Here is a 22,603-nt window from a genome sequence, read left to right as displayed (position 1 = left end):
GAGTTTCTAAAGTGGTGGTTCACCAAAATGAATTGTTAGAAGCTGTTCACAAAACTTTGGGATGCCCATTATAATTAATAAAAATAATTATTGCATTTTTACATTTTTTGCATAAAATCTTATATCTATCTTAAACCAAGCATTTTGTAATGAGTTTGTACTTAGAAAATTATTAACAAAATGTGCATAGTGTCTGTGATTTTTGGCAACAACGTAAGCATTTACTTGTGTTCCTTTCTTGTGCAAAATATTTGATAAAAAAAACAGACAGTAAAGTTATGTCTCTCAGTCTGAACTCAACCCCGTCACACTAACCATTCTTCGCCCATAATAATTTAGTCTCCACTCATATGTGACTTCATTCAGGTCTCTTTAATAGTGGTGCAGAAAATGGTTAGTGGTATCATACTTTTTATTCATATTTTTGAGGCATGTTATGGTCAGGGAGGGTACTGTCAAGCTTAACAACTCAACCCCGTCATATAAAATTAAGATGGAAAATTATTACTTTTACAACATTTTATTTTCCACAACCACAACCCCGTCACACTCAACCCCATCACAAATATATGTATTTCTCATTGTTACAGGGATGTAAACTTGTGACAGGGTTGAGTTATTTGCTTCATTTATTAATCATTTTAATGAAAAAATATAAAATAGTCATGGTTTCAGTAAATATATTTACTCCAAAATCATGACAACTCATTTTTTTTTTTAAATAGAATTTTTGACATAATATGTCCACTTAAACGTGGACAAGCATCATGCAGCAGAAAGACAATGTTGGTCATGCAGATATGTAGACCCAGAAACAAGGGGACAATATGAGAGAGAAACAAAATCAAAAATTTAAATTTAAGGCAATGTATCCCTTCAAATGTGTTACAGTCTTCAACCCCATCACACCTTGTCACATTAATATTTTTAGAAAAATATAGGGAAGACAATTAAGAACAAAAGTATTTCTTGCTGATTACCATCTGACATGTTAAGAGCTAAAATAATAAAATTGTGGTTTTAGTTAAAATTTTTAATTAAAAATGTCTTTTACAAAAAAAAATACAGCACCTTTAAATACGTTGTTAATAAATGTTATTATAGATTATAAAGTGTTTTATAATTAAATACATCCAAAAGGTCATCTAAAATTACCATTTTGAACGAATCTTTAATGTGACTCGGGAAGAACGAGTCGTCTCAGGGAGTGATTCGTTCAGTCACGCATGCGCAACATCCTATAGGTTCTGTACTGGAATGGACTCTATGCATGGCCCACTGCCTACGTGTTTCCGCTAAAATCTCAGTTGTAGGCGAGCTTCCGTTCTCTGATAGCAAGCTGTGGTAATAGCGCGGTCTTTCTGTCAAATTTTCGATTATCTATAGCGATTACAAATAATTATTTTATATTATATATTTTATTAACTGCAGTAACAACATTTTAGTATATTATATTAAAATATAACATTTTATTCATGAGTTCAAGAAGCTTCAAGTGCCTTCGGTGTGAAGGTGCAACGTCTATGTATTGCTGTGTCCCGTTATGTGACACATCCTCAAGGTTTAATTCGGTGGTTAGTTTCCATACTTTCCCTTTGGACAAGGAAACAAGTAAAAAATGGATTCACTATATCCGACGTGAGGATTTTAATATCACTCCTAACACAAGAGTCTGCAGTCGTCACTTCAAGAGTGATGATTTGATCGAGCCATCGGCTCCCACAGGACGCCGGCTACTGAAGAAAGGTGCAGTGCCCACTTTGTTTGAGTGGAACAACTACTCCACTTCTGCACCAAGGCGCACCGGGGCATGGCAGAGGAGAGAAGTTTCCCCTCCACTGAACGAAGATCCTGTGCCTGTGGACCTCCAGCATGAGGAGCATGATTATTGTTCATTTCCCGTTCCTGCGGCTGTCGATCTTTCTTTAGATCAGACTGAAGATCTCCGAAAGGAAGTGGAACAACTGAGGAAACAGGTGGAAGAACTGTCTGTCCGTCACAGATTTTGCTTGGGCAGATTTGCTGCATCAGACGATGACATACGGTTCTACACTAGGTAAGATTTCAAACTTATAAATAATATTATATTATATCATTATTAGGATGCTGTATTATAATTTTCTGGTCTTTGCATAATACAGTATGTCTATGTAGATATTTTATTTACATGTCAGTAAACCTGTATACTGTACAAGTAAGCTACAATACAGTCTAAAAGTAAGATAAAACTGTTGGTCATTTTGTGATGTGTATTATCTCAAACATGTCCCACATCTTATGTAGGTTTGTGACGTACAATCACTTAATGGCGTTCTGGAGACTCATTGAACCTGCATCCCACAACATGGTTCGTGTGACCAGAGCAAGGGCAGCTACAACTAGGAGTGAAGGTGGAGCATCAGGCAATGCATCTGTAATTATATATATTTTTTTCATTTATCATTGCTTTCTAATTTTGTGTATTATACAGTACATACAATATACATTGTGTTATGAATTTATGGGGGGGGGGGGGAAGAGAAAACAAAATTTAAATGCTGCTTTCTCTATGTATAAACACACATATAAAAAGTTTAAAAAAAATTTAACAGGGTCAATGCCTGCAGCCCATAGATGAGTTTTTTCTCTTCATGGTTCATCTCTCAGTTGGTCTGACACAAAGGGATCTGGCTCACAGATTTGATATTCATCAGTCCACCGTGAGTCGAATTATAACAACCTGGGCACATTTTCTTTATACCGTTCTTGGATCAGTGCGCATCTGGATGTCTAAGGAGGTGGTCAAGGCTCACATGCCAAAGGAGTTCCAGGACTATCCAGACACACAAGTGGTGATCAACTGCACAGAGCTGCGGTGCCAAACTCCAACCTCTCTCCTGCTTCAAAGTGAAGTGTTCTCCTCTTATAAATCCCACTGCACCTTCAAGGGGTTAATTGGCATGGCACCACATGGCGCAGTCACCTTTATGTCATCCCTGTATGCAGGATCCATCAGTGACAAGGAGCTTCTCAAGCAGTCTGGGATTGTGTCTCTGCTGAAACCTGACATGGCTATTATGGCCGACAAAGGTTTTCTCGTGGACGACTGTGTGCCATGCAAAGTCTACAGACCTGCTTACCTGTCAAAAAGAGAACAGATGTCGGCTGATGAGGTAAAGGAAACTCAATCCATTGCTCGACTGAGGGTCCATGTTGAGCGTCTCATCCGCAGGGTGAAACAACACAAGCTGTTTGATACAGTCATCCCTCTTTCCATCACAGGGAGCATCAACCAGCTATACACTGTTGCTTGCCTCCTTGTGAACTACCAGAATGGCCCCTTGGTAAAAGCATGGGCAAAGGATTAAAGACTAGACAAGACACTTGCTGTAGGGGACAGAACAATTTGAATTTATTTGTAGAGAATATAAATATGTTGATTAATTGTAAACAATTTTAATAATGTGTCTGTAAATAAATAACTTTGATACAGCATTTCTGTAAACATGTAAATATAAATAGCTGATAGTGTTTCTGTAAACGTAAATATAAATAACTTTGATACAGCATTTCTGTAAACATGCAAATATAAATAACTTTGATGCAGTGTTTCTGAAAATGTGTAAATAAATAACTTTTTTACAATGTAAATCAACTTTTTTTTTAATTTTTTTTTTAACATTTTTAAGGATCTTGGCAGGTAGAAATAAAAAAAGAAATGGTCAGCCCTCTCTCTAATAGTTTTAAACATTCTACAGTAGATGCGCTGGATCATCATGTCATCCTGTGCGTACACCACAAAATCACACCAGTCCAATCCCGAGATCAGCATCTGACCTTGCACTTGCCAGTAATAAGCATGCTGCTGTTTTAGCTCAGGTGTGCTATTCTGCAGCTTCAGGTAAGGGCAGTCAACATAACTTTTTAGATTTGGGCACTTTATCTCCAAAAGGCCAAAAACCTGGTGCTCTGTGGGGTCGTAAACTATACCATCAGGAGAGGAGCCAAGCCAAGGTGCATCTGGGTGAATTAAGAATCCACAAGGGTAGAAGTTCACTCCACGCAACAGACAGTGTTCCTCCACCGCTGCAGATTCCAGTTCAAGGCCTCTCTTCATGTCTGCTGTCTGGCGAGTTCCCTTGTGGATTCTTTCAGCCGAGTGTTCAGCAGAGCTCTGCCCCCTTACATGGCAAACCTCTCTAAATCGGGACGATGTTACTCGTGGCTTTCTAACGGAGTGCCAATCCATTGAAGCACTCTGGTCTTTGGTGGCATCCTGAATCTTGTGTGCCGTTTCCAGAGTTACTGCCAGTGACTTCATGTGCAGTAGTTCATGTTTGTTATGTACAAATAAGCACACAGATGGGTCAAGGTTGTAACCATCCAGAGGCAGAGGTGGTCGTGGTGGGGCATCTTGATGGGGAGTAACGTTGCGTGTTGTTGCTGCTGGCTGTTGGTATGACAGAACACTCCCAGCCTGAACTTTACCGAAAGCAGAATCCACCATCCAATCATCACTGGACATCCCCATTGTGGTGACTAAAGGGGCTGTAGTGCTGGTAAAGTCCTTATACACCTCTGCCACTTGCAGGACTGAGAGGTCAGGCAAGTCACTGGAAACACCTTTATACAAGGTACTCCTGAAATGAAAATTAGTAAAAAATAATAATAATAAAAATAGTATGAAAAATAAGTTACACATTTTTATAGACTCAGTTACCATTCTTTAATTGTATGGAGAAAAAAGATGCAATGAAAGTGAATAGTGACTGAAACAGCCATGCTGCCTAACATATGTTTTTGTGTTAAAAGTAATATGGGTTTGGAATGACATGAGAGCGAGTAAATGCCATGACTTTGTGAACTCTCTCTTTGTCCATATAGTAAACAATCCTAAACAATCCCATATTATACTTCTACATTAAGTAAGTAACTGATTGCAGTGTGCACCTTAAGCCATCAGCGAGTTTCCTTTCTTTAGGTCGTGCAGATATAACCACCATCCCACTGACAGGACCTGGCCGGACTCCCTAGGAATACCAATAGTCACTTTAGTATGAACCAGTGTTTGCCAGACTTGTTCCTGGAGGCCCACCAACAGTGCATGTCTTGGACATCTCACTAATCTGACACACAAGTTTTAGGTCTTTTTAAAGAGCAATGAGTTGAATTTAAAACAAGGTCTGTGTGCCTCCAGGAATGATGTTAGGAAAGCAATCATTTAATATACTTCTAAAAAGTTTTGAAAATTCACTTAAACTTACCATTGTTCGTGGTTTGTGCCAGCTCTGCTCAGTTTCAGTACAGCTGCGAACTGGAGGAACTGCACTGATGCCAAGCTGAGAGTAATGTGCAGTCTGGTACAATAGTGCAACAATATGGTTGCACAGTGCTGTGCCAGCAACACAGGAACAGCTACACTGGGACAGTATGACAGGTTTGGAGTCCTTTAATGTAATCTGTAAAGATAATTAAACAATGACATAGTAAATGGATGGCCCCAAATGAAACAAATATCTATCTAAATCAGTATGTTTCTTTTAAAGTGCTAAATTTATTTACTGAATAGACTTATGTCTGCATTTCTAAACTTACTGTATAAATTAATAGAAATTAATTTTTTTTTTAAAGTTTAGGAAATTTAAACATTTTAAAATATGAACAATACATCCATCCTTTATTTCTCTAGTTGTGTCTCCCTACTCTCAAACTATGTGGCTTCTCTGTCTTCCTCATAGATCTGAAACAAGTCGCCCTCACGCTGATCTCTCCTGTCACCTGATCCTTTTCAGAGACTGAAAAAAATGACAGCTTTAAAGGCTCATACAGATCGTATTAACATATCATTAGCGAAATTATAAAAACAGAAGATCTTAAAAAGGTTAAGTAAACAAAACACATCCTATAAGTGTATGCACTGTGACAAACGAAGCTAGCTAACGTTAGCTTGTTAGCTTGAGAATACGTACTTTCAAAGTTGTTGATATAGCTCGAAACATCAAATTTGAAGCCCTTCTCCTTTTTACTTGAAGGAGTGACCGATGCTAATCTTACAATTCGATTGACATCGTTCACTGTAATCCGTGGAGGTTCTTTCAAGCAGCGAGTGTAAAATGCCATGCTGAGAGCGCTCATTGAAACGGTAGGGAAAAACTGCTTCCGCTGCAGCACCGGAAGTTGCGGAGCAACTGACACGAAACACGGAAGTAGTCGTGCATCGAGTCCATTAGTTCACCTGTTTCGAGTCTTCGGGTTTGAGTCGTTCGTTCATCACGTGACAGTCCCATAAACTAAACCAATGCAGTCAGAGCCGGAAAGAGAATTGATTAGTTCACCTCCCGAGTCTTCGGGTTTGAGTCGTTCGTTCTTTTGTCACGTGACGTGACAGCTTTGGGCAGAGAAATTAGTTAATTTACAACCTTCCTAACAAACGGGTGCATAGTCAATATTATTATTATTTACTCGTACAGTTATGTGATGCATTTCTGGTCTCAAATTATTGCTTTTTAATTTCTGTCACGATGGTTCTTTTCCATAATACTGAATGTAGTAATAAAGATCATAAAGAGTTGGTTATGCTTTAATTTAATTTTATTTATTTTTTTGGAGTCTAATCTTCATAAAATACAATACCTTGCTGTATTTATGTCTTTTGAGTTAACCCTTTAGATTAGACTATAGTGTTACTTACTATACTTTTGTAACATATGACACTTTAGACATTAACACTGTGTACACACTCTTGAATTGTTTTTTGTTGTTGTTGTTGTTTTGTTTATTTTTGTGCCAGAAAAAGCTTTAGCAAAGAGGATAACTATTCCAAAATGAATTAAAACAATTTAAATAAAAAATACAAGAAAATTAAAATATACTAAAGCCACAGAGCCAGATCATAACCTTAATATTTTAAACTAACATTAATCATTCATATTCAAAATGTTATTTGCTTTCACTTTATGTCATTGTGTCCTTTTTGACCAATCTTCTTATACAAACATTAGACCAATATGTCAAGTCTGCTTAGGAAAAACAATTATACCAGCAAAGTCAAAACTGGAGTAAAAATGAACAAACTATAAGTGCTTTGTAATTTTAGGCTTGGATTTTTTTATTATATAGTTATATTATATGTTTATTGATAGACAGTGAAAGGACAAATCAATCAATATTTTATTTATAACAGGGTTTTATTTATTTATAAAATAACACAGTTCCTCAAGAAACAGTAACAAAAACATAGTGACAGAAATGAACAGACCATTTTTATTTCTAGGAAAATGCTTATTACACATATTTTGATAATTTTATGATAATTCTTAAATATGATCCAACATACAAAAAATACAGTTTTACTTTATAGTATTTTACTGATCCGGCAAGTGACAAAAGAACGAACGACTCAAACCCGAAGACTTGTCACATAGAGGTGAGGTGAGCTAATAATAGAAGACCCAGGTAAACAATGAATTAATCTTTTCTGTTTCTTATAGCATTATAGTTTGTAGTGTGATCAACGTTTGCGTAAGTAGTAGATGTGTTAGGGAAGTAGCACGTAACATTTTAATTATATTTTGCTAAAATGAACGAAATGACTTGGAAAAAAAGATTTGTTCATTTTGCTGAACGAGACTCAAAGGTCCGAGTCAGTAAAATGATCCGAACTTCCCATCACTAGCTTCATTTGTGTCTGGTGTGAACGCACCTTGACCCCACCTCTTCATTACCCAATAGCGTTACATTCACCTATTTGGGAGGCGGGTTTAAGCTATTAAGCATCCAATCACTAAACATAAGACATGTTTGATTGTACACACCACGTTTTTCACATGTGCATTTCTAACAAACTTTTATGCTACATTACATAATGACACATATGTACGAAGAACTGTAAAAGTATAGAAAGCTATTAAACATCATCCCCGATGTAGAAATGAATGGACAATGCACATTCAAACGAATAAACAAAACAATAGACTAAAATAAATGTTTTGACCCTATTACTCATAGGTTTTTTTTTTCCTCTTTAAATTGGGTTACATTTACAACAGCAGCGAACAGACTTCATTAAATCACCAACATCAGGCCTTATGAACAGATACAGCAAACAGTCAGCAAGTGGATTCACAAACAGGAGCAATTGTGCACATCTGGAAAATTTCCAAATAAATTCACTGTAAGAGTCAACAAAATCTGTAATTAATTCCATAATCAGAAAAGGCAGAATGAGAAATGTGTAAGTCAACAGCACCAGGAACAAACTGCCCAAAATTAATTTGCGCTGAAGGGCAGTCAGTGATATTGAGCGAGAAAGACCTCGACAAGTGCCAGCAAAACAGAGAATGATGATGGGGTAGGGAATTAAACACGCTATACACAGGGGTAGAGTATAAAAATAAATATCAGGGGGGTCTATTTCTGCAAAGATCAGAGGCACAAACCAGACGATCACAGAAATAAAACAGGAGAGTTTGAGTGACTGGTGAGATCTGTACCAGATAGGATGAGAAACCAGAAGATATCGTTCAAAAGCAACACATGCCATAAAATACAGACCCACAATCAAAGAATAGAAATATGCAGTATACAGTTCATATGACGGGAAGATTGCTGTTTTTATTAACATATAAATGACCTGTATGAGATCTGAAAGTATCAAATGACTAACAAAAACTGAAGCAGCAGGCCGAGATTTGATGATGAAACACAAGGCAATCAGAGTTAAGATCATGACTGGGATCTCAACGACTGAAAGGACACTGACAAATACAAAGTGTGCATAATCTCCTTTGCTTATAAATTCCATCCACTCCTTAAATATAAAATAACCTGATCCAGTTGAGTCATTGATGCTGATGTTATGTTGTGCCATTGTTTCACAAATTCCTGAGAGGAAACACTAAATAACAAACCAGCCATTAGCTTTATGTAAGAAATGCTTCAATGTCTCAATGTAAAAATTCTTAATTGTAAAAACAGATGGCCTGACATGTTTCTTCTGTCTAAATGTTGCCATTCAATGGGTGACGTGTGATGTTAAAGGGATAGTTCCCCCTAAAAATGAACATTGTGTCATCATTTCCTCACTCTCGTGTCGTCCCAAACCTGAAATAATCATTCATCTTCTGAACACAAATGAAGATATTTTTTATGAATTCTGAGATATTTCTGTTCCTCAACTGACATTGAGTGGTTCAGTCATATTTTCTGAAGAGACTTGATCACTTTATCTGATGAACAGATTTAATTTAGGCTTTTATTCACATATTTACACTCATCAGCAAACATAAACAGGACCTAGTTGGTTCTTACAGATCTCAAACGTGCTGCGAAACACACAAATATCACACAACTATCAGTTGATCATGATCATTGATTCTTGCAAGCAATTTGCCATGACTGATGTATGCATTGATTCGTGTTCATCTGTGAATAAAAGCCTCAATGACTGAACCGCTCAATTCATCTGATTTTCTTTATGAACTCTGTGTTGACTGTCAGCGGACGGACAGAAATCTCTCAGATTTCATTAAATATATCTTCATTTCTGAATGTGAACAAAAGTCTTGCAGGTTTGGAACAACTTGAGGGTGAGTGAATGATGACACAATTGACATTTTTCTGTGAAATATCTCTGTAAAAGGCTTAAAGTACATTATACATTAAAAAAAGGGTAAAGTTTAACTTGAAATAAACTTTAAAAATCCCTCTGTCTATAAAATCTTTTATTTAAACAATATTGTAAGAATGTTGTTCTGAATATTCAGTGTCACAGCTGCTAGTGCTTTAATAAAATAGTTCAATAAAGCAATAAATACTGAACAACTTACATTTATAACTTGGCCAGTTCAGTTGGTTTGCGTTTCTTCTTCCACAGGAAGTCAAAGGAGAACTTTCAGCGTCACATTTTCCACGGCCATGTAGTTGGTCTGATGGAGAACATCGTTCAGATACAAACAAATGTGAATAAACTTTTAGTCCATTTAGTAGGCAAGTTTAACTCTAACATTTCTAACTTGAATAGTGAGATCTTACTGTCAGGTAAGGAGCGAGACGACTGGGGAAGCTGCAGTGAAAGGTGTTTATTGAGCAACAGTTGTATGCTGAAATAAGACGAGAGCCGTGAACAGAACACAGTAGCATCAATGACAAATCAAATAAACTTTTCTTGCAGGAATCCACAGAAACGAAGAGAGCATGTGTTGTAATTAAACACACTCAAAGGTTCACTCAATCAATGCCATATAAATGACTGTTAAACTGTAATTAAAGCTGAAAAAAGGGTAGTTTGAGTGAAAAAAATGTTTTGGCTCAACTACCCGAGTACACTAAAAATGTTTTCTAGTTTATTTTTCACAGTGTTTTTCACTTCCTCAGTCAAATAAGAAACCTGCAAACACTAAGAGAAAGCACAAATGCTCTGACTTTCCTAATTCTCTTGCTGCTTTGTGAACTTAGGTGTCGTTATTCCATTCAGTGCTGATAATAAAACTGAAACTGTGCACACTTTTAATTAAAGGAAACTAGTTTGATTAACTAAAAACAATCAGTGATACCAGAGGCTGAAATGCAAATATAGTTAACACCATATGAACTTGTACATGAGATAACATGATCTGCAATCATAATGACAATTACAAGACAGATGATGACGTTTATGAGCTGATCGCCTCATTATTGAACACAACCCCTAAATGAGAAGTGGCTCAGACAAGGACCTGAAAGAAACTCCCCAAAGCTACATTAAACAATATACACATGATCTTACCTGGATCAGACCGTGGCTTGAAGATGTTCATCAGTAGATGATGGTGTCTGTGAGCTGATGGTCGTTCTTTTATAGTCTGAATTCACTCCAGAATTCAGAATGGAGAGTGATTCTGTCAGATAATGAGCAAATAAACAAAGATGCATTAACATAATGAATGCTTAATGCACATACAACCACAACTTTAAAATGTACAACCACTACATTTGTGATACAAAACCATTACATGAAATAAATAAACAAAGGCGTTTTATTGCAGACAGTGATATTTGTGAAGCACCACATCAGTCAGCTTCAGCTCCAGCTTTGGTTTAGTCAGACTCTGGTTAATCGTGCAGTCCTGCTCTTCAACGATGTTCTGCTAAAGTGCACCTCATTCTCATTACTGGCTCTTGAAATTGTGATAAATGTGTGCAGGAATAACTTCATGAGAAACTGACATTTCTGTTTATTAAAGATTTACAAATCATTACAAAATGTATATTCAAAATGATATATATGATGAATTTAAAATTGGTGAAAATTCTGTGGACTGCTTGCACTGAACATCAGGGCTCATTTGTATAAAACCTCTCAGAAATGCTCATAAAAATAGCCTTCAGCTTTGACTTGTATGTAAGTTTTTGACTCTACTAAAGCATAAAAATACCATATGTTTGCAGATATGTAAGAAACATGCTTGTTTATCTGAAAAACAATGCTAGTCAGTTATTCTCCTTTGAAAATGTGCGTTCCGGCCCGGAATGTCTGTGTTTGTTTTGGTCTGTGTAATGTAGAGGATTTTTATTTATATTAATCAGAACTACTCAGACATAATCAAGGTGAATTTTGCCTATAAGGTATCTGTTGAATCTTCCAATATATTCTGAAGGCCTTTGTGTCAAAGTGTGTACGTGGCAAAGCACATCTGGAAGAAATGAGGAGGGGACTTTCTCCCCCTTACCATAACAAATTCTAGAGGGTCTCTTCTCCTCTGGGACAGATAGAATTACATACACAAGTGAAAAGTATGCATATGACTTAACCTTAGAATCCGCCTTAAACGGCTTGTATATAAACCAGAGACAAAGAACAGTCGAGAAGCTTTTCTGAAGAGAGCTTCGGTTTTATTTCGCCGAATAAAATCTAATTTTTCTAGCATTAAAACTCCAAGTCTTTGTTTCATTCTTCGAACCGCGGGGCGCGACACTTCAGTAACCTGCCCACTGCCAGTTTACCCAATTGTATTTCAGCACCCTGGGTTGCCAGTTGGCAGAAAACAGAGTATTTAATTAAAAAACAGTATTTAATTACAAGCTGATTGTGCATAGATAAGATCCCTGAAGTTGCAAAGACTAAAGTCTCAAAACCAAAGAGATATTCTTTATCAAAGTTAAGACTGCCACGCCCCCCTAAAACGGCTCATTCAAACACGCCCCCACATGTCTACGTCACGATGTGGAAATATTTGCGTAATGCTGCCCAAATGTTCACGCAAGGAAAGAAGGCGTGGTTTCAGTAACCGCAGTAGTGTTGATGCAGCTGTGTCAGGGAGACGCTGTGGGTTTGTAGGCAAAAGCAAAAGCACTTTATTTGGCCTTACGAAAGTAGATGCATTTAGGAATCATTAAGATTACTTACAACAGAACAGCACAACCCAGATGTTATCACAACGCATTTTATGGACGATCGTTTTGTGAACCTAGGAGAGCAGGTAATTCTGACTTTGCTATGACAATCTGGTGCTTCTGAATCAGCGACTGCAAGTATGCTTTGTTATTAGTTATTAGTTAGTATTTATTTGCTATTGACTGTTCAAATGCGGCGTTTTGCGCGTTGTGTATGTATGTGTGTGTGTGTGTGTGTGTGTGTGTGTGTGTGAGAGAGAGAAAGAGACAGGGTCACATCACATCAGTGGAGTCAGCTGTGGCAGGAGCAGAACCTGCAGAAGAGCGCACTTTTACAGCTGGTACTCACACTACACCCAAACCAGCACAGCACAGTCCGGCCCGACCAAATCACAGTTACAAAAACAAAACTACACCGCCTATTGGAAAGATGCCACTAAAATACGAAAGAAGATGGAGCTGTATTTACACCTGAAAAGAGACTACAAACCAGCAGAATACCTGAGCTGTGTAAAAGATCACAAATTAATAAAGACACTAACGAAGTACAGACTGAGTGATCACTGTCTGGCTATAGAGAGAGGAGGACACCGACAAAGATGGCAGCCACGAGAACAGAGACTATGTTCACTGTGCTCACAGAAAGAGCTGGAAACAGAGGAACATTTCTTGCTGCACTGTGATTACTATCACAACATTAGAGCTGCATATTTCCCCAAATTCCAACAAATTAAACCAAATTTTATGGCATTACCAAATGCAGCAAAATTAAGTCACATTTTAGGGGAAACTTCCAAAATGATCACAACAGCAGCAAGATATGTATCAGCCTGTCAAAAACTAAGACTATCAGCCAGTGGACAAAACTGAAGCAAGATCATTTATTTATCTCCTCTCGGGCTTGAACTGATGGTAAAACTAAGGACACTATTAACTGTCTTTACATTTATTTTGAAAGCTGAAGCTTGCGATTATGGAAAGGGGTGTTACATTTCCGACGCGGCTTGTGGTGTTCGACCAATCACAATGCACTGTGTCAGTTGGCCAATCAGAGCAGACTGTGCTTGTCGGAAGGAGGGGCTTTGTAGGGGCATAGAGGACCTACAATAATGTATAGTATTTAAAAAATAATGTGTTTTTTGAACATTAAAGCATGTCAACATATTCTGTTACACCAAATACACAAAATAACGATCTTTTAAAAAAGCATCAAATGACCCCTTTAAGTGTTGACTGAGGTGACACTTAAGTGTTGACCTCTGAATCAGCCAATAGTGAGCCTGCTCATGTGAAGTCACAGCAGCACAACACCAATCATTTAATGTAACTACAATAAAATCATTCAATTAAGACACTGAAATATTTTAATATTTAAATGTATCATTTTAAATGCTTTGCATTGTGCAAAATTATCACAAATTATTACTGATGATGATCAATGATGTGAACATGAGTTCCATCAATGAGCACGTTTACATGCACGTTCTTAAGCCGATGGTTAATAAACCGAAAACGCATGTGGTCATGTAAACGCGATAACCCGTTTTATCGGTGTAAGCATAAACCGTTCGCAACAGGTACTTTTTTGCCTCTTACTCCAATTTCGCTCAGCATGTAAACGCAATGACCTGCTTTCTGTCGGATTATTGAAGTGCGCATGTGCAATACATGACAGGAACGCATCGTTAGTGCAGATTTAAGCGCATCTAGACCGAGCAAAAGTCTTGCAGTAAAGAAAGTAGGAAATATATCACAAAAGCAGACTTTTTCAAAATGTGTTCTCATCTCATGCAGCAGAAGTAGAAGTGGTTCAGTCACAATGCTGCATTTATAACTGCATGAGAGGATAATATATGAGCTGTAAATTTCCCGCTGACATGTTGCAAGCTTAATTTAACATCACAACTTAGAAATGTATGGCATACTCTGAGTCAGGTACGCAAATGATTATATTTTGACGTCACTACAGGGAAATAACCGGATTTATTAATGAAGTCATGTAAACGCAGCTTCCTTGCGTTGTCAGGTTACTGATGTGCATGTAAACGGGGAAAACTGGTTATTTTAATAAGCAGATAGCACACGCACGTCTGCAAGAAGTCTGTTAAAGATCTCTTGATCTGGAAAGCATCTGCTGTCTATAAACGTCTGACAGACGTCTGTAAGATGTCAGTTTTACATACATTCTAAATCATCATAAATCATAAACATCTTAAAGACATCTAATAGACGTCTATTTGACATCTAAAAGGAGACGTCCTATAGACGTCTATATGTTTCAGGCCTCGTACATATGTGGAAATATATCTCATATGAATCAGATACGTGAATATGTGGACAGATATTCCCCTATTAATGTGAGTCATGTGTAATTGTTTAATTGTGTCATTGAAAAAGCAATAGTGGTGAATGATGTGAACTCAGGTGGACACCAACCGCGATCACATGACTCTTTTCAGTGATGCAGTGGAGACTTTCTGATCTACTTTGCGTTGTTTGGATAAGTGTACAGTGTAATTGCAGATTTAGATATGGGTCACTTTTAAAATAAGATGTAAGCTGGTCATCAATAGCATCAGAAATAGCCTAGGCATCAATACCTGTAGGGTAAATGCAGCCTATACAGACTAGACGTGGCACTTTTAAGTTTATGTGTGCATATGTGTGCGTGTGTGCAGGGCTCGCAAAATTTCAAAATCCCTGGTAGCCCTTCGGGCAGGTACTCTTCAGATTTTGGTAGCCCGAAAATTAATTTAACTAGCCCAAATAAAAAAATAAAAAAAAAGACCTTTTTTTTTTTTTTTTTTTAAATATAGAAAATCAGATAGGAGTTTAAATGTCAAATCAAAAATATTTTCAATACACAAATATCAACAAATATGAAGGAAGGATTTAAAAGAATTTAAAAAAAATAAATTTAAGGCAATTTATGACCCATTTTAAGAGCTGCACGAGTAAAATGAACACCGAATGGGTGGGGCTGGACAATGTCTATGGTAACATACAGTATTGAGCCATAAAATTACATGATTTACAGTTCAGATACAGGTTTTCACAAAAACTAAAATCTTATACAACAGCATTTCAGGCTATAGACCATTTTTATGAAAAGGGATAAATCAAGCATATAAATTGTTAATTTAAAACATATAAATATTACTGTCTTAATTGTTAAAATGTTTAAAAGGCATATTAACTTCTCTCTCATTTACAACTCTATGTGTTTGCTGCGTAAAAAGTTGATATTTGCATTGATCTGACCATAAACAGCAAGAAAGGCTTACTGGAAATGCAAATTCATTCTCTGCCACGAGGCGGCGCTTTAGGAGCGCTGAAATATTGTGGTTTCCCTGGAAACGCTGTACACAAAGCAGCTCTGCGCTCATAAACGCTGCTTTATCAGGAATTATAGTTAAGATGAAATTAAAATGCCAACGACACATTTCTGAGGACAGTCGGTTCCCTTCGGATACATTCACATAAAGACATCCGCGCCGCGTTTTGACTTGAAATGTGCAGCGCTATTTATTCAATGACATCATTGCCTTTTGAAGTTTAATCCTGCCGTATCGCGACTCTTGTCTTTCCGTCCCCAACTGTAAGACCTCTAGAAATTATAATTAAGACATTTCTTATACCATTTAACGTATTTAAAACATTTTATGGCCTTAAGTTTGATACAACTCACTTTAAGAGTTTTTAAGGACCCGCGGGAGATCTGTATTTAAGGTAGCCCCTGTCGGGCAGGCGGTGATACATTTTGGTAGCCCGACTGGAAAACACAATAGCCCCGGAACGTCGGACTAGCGATTTTGCAAGCCCTGGTGTGTGTGTGTGTGTGTGTGTGTGTGTGTGTGTTCTTTAATGCTTCAGGCATAATGTTTTTTAAATTTTACCACAGAGTGTTACTCCACATCCACTGAGTATCATAACTGGTTTGGTTTCTCTCATCAGAAACCTCTTCCTCTGTTGTTTGGGTGTTTATCCCTCAAGACATTATCAGAAGCTTGATATTTTAAAGCTTAATAGATTGAGCTGTGGTTGCATATTTCCTGATTTCTCATCAGAATAAATGTATTATGCATGTCAAAAACCACCTCAAATAATACATGGAGATTTACTTTGTCCTACTGAATGGATCTGCACAATATATTTTGTCATGACTAAAATCTTACTTATCTGGGCCCGTATTTATAAAACTTCTCAGAAATGCTCTTAAGAATAGTCTTAATGAATGAATGAGGCATTTATAGTGCTTTGTGTATTGCTGTACAACCTTTCACTTAAGTGTCAAAAAATCTTAGTAAAAAGTAGGACTTTTCTAAGAGTAGGAGACTTTTATAAAGAAGCTAAAAGCAACTTTCAGTAAAGTGTAAGACTGATTCTTAAGTGTTGACTGAGGTGACACTTAAGTGTTGTGAACTAAAGACTACAATGATTTCAACACAAAATGGCTGACCTTGACCTCTGAATCAGCCAATAGTGAGCCTATTTAAATGTTTTTTTTATTTTTAATGCTTTGCATTGTGCAAAATTTTTACAATTATTACTGATGCTTCGTTTTCTATTGGTATTAGAGGCTGACATTTTTCGAATACCACGGGATGGGAAACAAAATAGCTACGAAACATGTGATTGGGACAGGACAGGAACAAATGTCATCGGGAGTGGGCGGGACCGAATAGTAATGATACCCAACTTTATACACAAATATACCTTCTATATAAATAAACTATAAACTGTATATTTTAATTCTGAAATCAATTAGTTGCCCTGTCTCGCTTTTCTCCTGTTTGCTCTGGTGTGGCTGGTTAAGTGAATGACGCAGTCCATGACGGACAAATTTAACGGCTGGTCTATGTGGTAATACAGTACTCGGGCAGGACATCCAAACGCTCACCTATTATTCATCGACCTCAAATATGGCTTTTCATCTGAAAGATATATGTAGTAGCAACTTTACATGGCCGCTCAATATGATGTTAACCTAGAAAAATATGCGCTATTGAAGAGCGCCTGACATCTTGGCAAATTTAAAAGTGCTGGCTAATGCTAAATGTAAATTCAGTAAGATTGTTATCCACGTCGACGCTAATGATGTTCTACTTCGCCAGTCAGAGATCACTAAAAATAATGTTAAAGAGGAGTGTGAACTTGCAAGTACGATGTCAGACACTGTAATATGCTCTGGTCCGCTCCCTGCTTATCGTGGCGATGAGATTCATAGCAGACTGTCGTCACTCAATGGCTGGATGTCTAAGTGGTGCCCACAAAATAACATAGGCTTTATAGACACTTGGAAGAATTTTTGGGGCAGACCTGACCTGTTGAAAAGAGATGGCGTTCATCCCTCCTGGGGTGGTGCCGCTCTTCTCTCTAGAAATATGGCACATAGTCTTAGAGTTTGTACTTGACTAACTGGAGCCCAGGTCAGGAAGCAGACAGACTGGCTAAACCGATCGTCTGCTAACCGCCTAGAACACAGAAGTCAGTTAATTCTCAGCACATAGAGACTCCTTCACCTAGATATCACTCTATAGAGACTGTGTCTGTTTCCCTAACTAGAAAATACAGAAAACATCCAAACCAAAGTAATAGTAACAATTTAATTGATGTTCAACAAATAAAATACAGATATAATACAGATAAACATGATAAAGCTTGGCTTATTGAATATTTACTTTTTGTAAATGATATGATCACTGACCATAAACTAGATGTGCTTTGTGTATTGCTGTACAACCTTTCACTTAAGTGTCAAAAATCTTAGTAAAAAGTAGGACTTTTCTAAGAGTAGGAGACTTTATAAAGAAGCTAAAAGCAACTTTCAGTAAAGTGTAAGACTGATTCTTAAGTGTTGACTGAGGTGACACTTAAGTGTTGTGAACTAAAGACTACAATGATTTCAACACAAAATGGCTGACCTTGACCTCTGAATCAGCCAATAGTGAGCCTATTTAAATGTTTTTTTATTTTTAATGCTTTGCATTGTGCAAAATTTTTACAATTATTACTGATGCTTCGTTTTCTATTGGTATTAGAGGCTGACATTTTTCGAATACCACGGGATGGGAAACAAAATAGCTACGAAACATGTGATTGGGACAGGACAGGAAAAAATGTCATCAGGAGTGGGCGGGACCGGGAATAGTAATGATACCCAACTTTATACACAAATATACCTTCTATATAAATAAACTATAAATTGTATATTTTAATTCTGAAATCAATTAGTTGCCCTGTCTCGCTTTTCTCCTGTTTGCTCTGGTGTGGCTGGTTAAGTGAATGACGCAGTCATGACGGACAAATTTAACGGCTGGTCTATGTGGTAATACAGTACTCGGGCAGGACATCCAAACGCTCACCTATCATTCATCGACCTCAAATATGGCTTTTCATCTGAAAGATATATATGTAGTAGCAACTTTACATGGCCGCTCAATATGATGTTAACCTAGAAAAACGTGCGCTATTGAAGAGCGCCTGACATCTTGGCAAATTTAAAAGTGCTGGCTAATGCTAAATGTAAATTCAGTAAGATTGTTATCCACGTCGACGCTAATGATGTTCTACTTCGCCAGTCAGAGATCACTAAAAATAATGTTAAAGAGGAGTGTGAACTTGCAAGTACGATGTCAGACACTGTAATATGCTCTGGTCCGCTCCCTGCTTATCGTGGCGATGAGATTCATAGCAGACTGTCGTCACTCAATGGCTGGATGTCTAAGTGGTGCCCACAAAATAACATAGGCTTTATAGACACTTGGAAGAATTTTTGGGGCAGACCTGACCTGTTGAAAAGAGATGGCGTTCATCCCTCCTGGGGTGGTGCCGCTCTTCTCTCTAGAAATATGGCACATAGTCTTAGAGTTTGTACTTGACTAACTGGAGCCCAGGTCAGGAAGCAGACAGACTGGCTAAACCGATCTAAACCGGTCTGCTAACCGCCTAGAACACAGAAGTCAGTTAATTCTCAGCACATAGAGACTCCTTCACCTAGATATCACTCTATAGAGACTGTGTCTGTTTCCCTAACTAGAAAATACAGAAAACATCCAAACCAAAGTAATAGTAACAATTTAATTGATGTTCAACAAATAAAATACAGATATAATACAGATAAACATGATAAAGCTTGGCTTATTGAATATTTACTTTTTGTAAATGATATGATCACTGACCATAAACTAGATGTGCTTTGTTTGACAGAAACCTGGCTACAACCAGATGATTACATTACTTTAAATGAGTCTACACCCCAAGATTGCTGTTACAAACATGAACCACGTCCAAAAGGTAAAGGGGGAGGTGTTGCTACAATTTATAACAATATTTTCAGTATCTCTCAGAGGTCGGGTTTCAAGTATAATTCGTTCGAAGTAATGGTGCTTCATATAACGTTATCCAAAGAAACAAGTGTTAATGATAAATCCCCTGTGATGTTTGTACTGGCTACTGTATACAGGCCACCAGGGCACCATACAGACTTTATTAAAGAATTTTCTGATCTTCTATCGGAGTTAGTGCTGACTGCAGATAAAGTCCTAATTGTTGGTGATTTTAATATCCATGTTGATAATGAAAAAGCATTTATAGACATTCTAAACTCTATTGGTGTTAAACAACACGTGTCAGGACCTATTCATTGTCGAAATCATACTCTAGGTTTAATACTGTCACATGGAATTGATGTCAGTGGCATTGAAATTTTGCAGCAGAGTGATGATATCTCAGATCATTATCTAGTCTCCTGTATATTCCATATAGCTAAAGCTGTAAAGCCAACTCCTTGTTACAAATATGGTAGAACCATTACCTCTACCACAAAAGACTGCTTTATAAATAATCTTCCTGATTTATCTCGGTTCCTCAGCATATCCAATAGCTCAGAACAACTTGATGATGTAACAGAAACTATGGACTCTCTCTTTTCTAGCACTTTAGATGCGGTTGCTCCTTTACGCTTAAGGAAGATTAAGGATAAGAGTCCAACACCGTGGTATAATGAGCACACTCACGCCCTAAAGAGAGCAGCCCGGAAAATGGAGCGCAGCTGGAGGAAAACTAAATTAGAGGTATTTCGTTTAGCTTGGCGGGAAAGTACCCTATCCTACAGAAAAGCATTAAAAACTGCTAGATCTGATTACTTTTCATCTCTTCTAGAAGAAAACAAACATAACCCTTGGTATTTATTCAATACAGTGACTAAATTAACAAAAAATAAAGCATCAACAAGTGTTGGCATTTCCCAACAGCACAGCAATAATGACTTTATGAACTACTTTACTTCCAAGATCGATACTATCAGAGATAAAATTGTAACCATGCAGCCTACAGTCAGCTACAGTATTGCATCAGATAGCGCACTATAGATCCCCTGAGGAACAATTCCATTCATTCTCTACTGTAGGAGAGGAAGAATTGTATAAACTTTTGTAATTGCAGTAAATTAAACTTAATTTACCAATTGTACATCAGATTATAATTTATAATATATCTATCTATCTATCTATATATACACACACACACACACACACACGTCTGGTTTGCTATCCTTGTGGGGACTCTCCATAGGCGTAATGCTTTTTCTACTGTACAGACCGTATACTCTATTGCCCTACACCAACCCTACACCTAAACCTACCCCTTACAGGAAACTTTCTGCATTTTTAGACTTTCAAAAAACTTAATTCTGTGTCATTTATTAGCTTGTTTACCCGTGGGGACCTCAATTTAGGTCCCCACCGTGATACGAGTTCCCATGAGTTTGTGTGTATTCAGGTTTAAGAATAGAAAAACAGGTACACACACACCATACACAATATTTTTTATTTAACCCTTTAAAATCTAAGGGTAAAATAGGTCATTTTCATATATTTTGTTTATTTGACTGTAAAATTCTGACAGAATGTGCTATTTTCAAGTGAAAGGTGTCATTTTTTTTTCAGAAAACAAATGGGTTTCAAAAAAGTACAGTTTTTGACTATTAATCTTGTGTGGTGGGTTTGTAAACAGAATTTAAATAGACAAAAATAAATAAAAACAGGAATAATTTTTCTGTTTTTTATTTGAAAAAAAGAGAAAAATCATGATCGAAATAATCCAACACTTCTTACTTCAAACCCTAATCCTAACTATAATACATATATACAAGTATTTTTGGGACAATGGGTTGCACAGTTTTCATTCAGGAGGCTTTTTTGTTCATACACGCACAAATTTACACATACATGTACATGCATGCACCCATATGTTTACACGCATGGACTCATTATAGCGATGCACACACCACATGTGAAAAAGTCTCACTCAGCCTGCTCCCAAAGTCTCATCAAAAATCATCCTAATCGACTCTTGTGCTGTTTACTCCTCCTTCACCATGTTTTTGTTCATTTTGTTTATTATTTTATTCAATCCAAAACTCCGTGCTCCCTATCTCTCCATTCAAATTCTCCCTTCCCGCTATCCCGGAAATCTGCTGTCATTTGTTGACAGAGCGCAAGAAATTAGCCATATATTAATAGAGCATAATAAGCTATATATTGCTTAAAAGCGCAGGTTGTCTGCTGTCAGGAGCAATTTGAATGATTTTGATAGTGCAAACGGTAGAAGAGTTATGGTAACCCTCGTTCCCTGATGGAGGGAACGGAGACGTTGTGTCGAGTGTACGACACTAGGGGTCGCTCTTGGGAGCCCAAACACCTCTGACATCTTTGAGAAAAGGCCAATGAAATTGGGTGTGCAGAATTTGCATAGCTGGCCACACCCGGATATCCAGGTATAAATAGGCCAGTGTAGCATCTGCTCACTCGTTCTGTTCTGAGGAGTCGAGAAGCGTCTCAACCCACTCAGAGGCAGTTCGGGGTTGTGGCAGGGAGGACACAATGTCTCCGTTCCCTCCATCAGAGAACGAGGGTTACCATACGTAACCAGACGTTCCCCTTCTGTCGTTCACTTCGACGTTGTGCCGCTTGTACAATACTAGGGGTCCCTATGGAAAACGCCACAACTGCCGAACTGCGTCACGAGTCCACGGGGGCGCACATGTTGACAAGCCAGTGTGTCATGACCAAATGCACCTCTCCTCCTCGTAACCTTCCAAAGCCCAAGACTTAAGACCTCACTCTCCTACAACCGGGAGAGTCACGATAAAGGCAAGGTCCCCTCAGCTGTAGCCTTTTCCCTATAGTAATACTCACCATAATATATTCAGCTGGCAGTCTTGATGGTGAACGTTGGGACAGTGACTATT

The 22,603-nt window shown here is 37.6% G+C and overlaps 2 protein-coding genes and 1 long non-coding RNA gene across 3 annotated transcripts; 1 reads left to right on the top strand and 2 right to left on the bottom strand.

Annotated features, from left to right (window-relative positions):
• The first annotated feature begins 1,237 nt into the window (after positions 1–1,237).
• Positions 1,238–3,358, top strand: LOC131537467 (uncharacterized). Its single transcript, XM_058770923.1, has 3 exons — positions 1,238–2,056; positions 2,284–2,413; positions 2,592–3,358. The coding sequence occupies exons 1-3, from the start codon at positions 1,476–1,478 to the stop codon at positions 3,345–3,347; spliced, it is 1,467 nt and encodes a 488-aa protein (XP_058626906.1). The 5' UTR covers positions 1,238–1,475; the 3' UTR covers positions 3,348–3,358.
• Positions 3,358–5,765, bottom strand: LOC131537466 (uncharacterized). The gene is made up of 4 exons (XM_058770922.1): positions 5,683–5,765; positions 5,244–5,438; positions 4,930–5,009; positions 3,358–4,619 (listed from the first exon to the last, which is right to left on the bottom strand). Exons 1-4 carry the CDS (start codon positions 5,713–5,715, stop codon positions 3,392–3,394), a joined length of 1,536 nt encoding a protein of 511 aa, XP_058626905.1. The 5' UTR covers positions 5,716–5,765; the 3' UTR covers positions 3,358–3,391.
• A 4,050-nt stretch (positions 5,766–9,815) lies between these two features.
• Positions 9,816–11,009, bottom strand: LOC131537468 (uncharacterized). The gene is made up of 3 exons (XR_009270286.1): positions 10,745–11,009; positions 10,012–10,079; positions 9,816–9,905 (listed from the first exon to the last, which is right to left on the bottom strand). It is a non-coding gene; the product is annotated as an uncharacterized LOC131537468 (long non-coding RNA).
• Positions 11,010–22,603: the final 11,594 nt, after the last annotated feature.

The sequence above is a fragment of the Onychostoma macrolepis genome, chromosome 03 (assembly GCF_012432095.1).
Source record: "Onychostoma macrolepis isolate SWU-2019 chromosome 03, ASM1243209v1, whole genome shotgun sequence".
NCBI classification, from domain to species: domain Eukaryota; kingdom Metazoa; phylum Chordata; class Actinopteri; order Cypriniformes; family Cyprinidae; genus Onychostoma; species Onychostoma macrolepis.
Note: the sequence above shows the minus strand (reverse complement) of the source record. Positions and strands in the feature narration are given on the sequence as shown.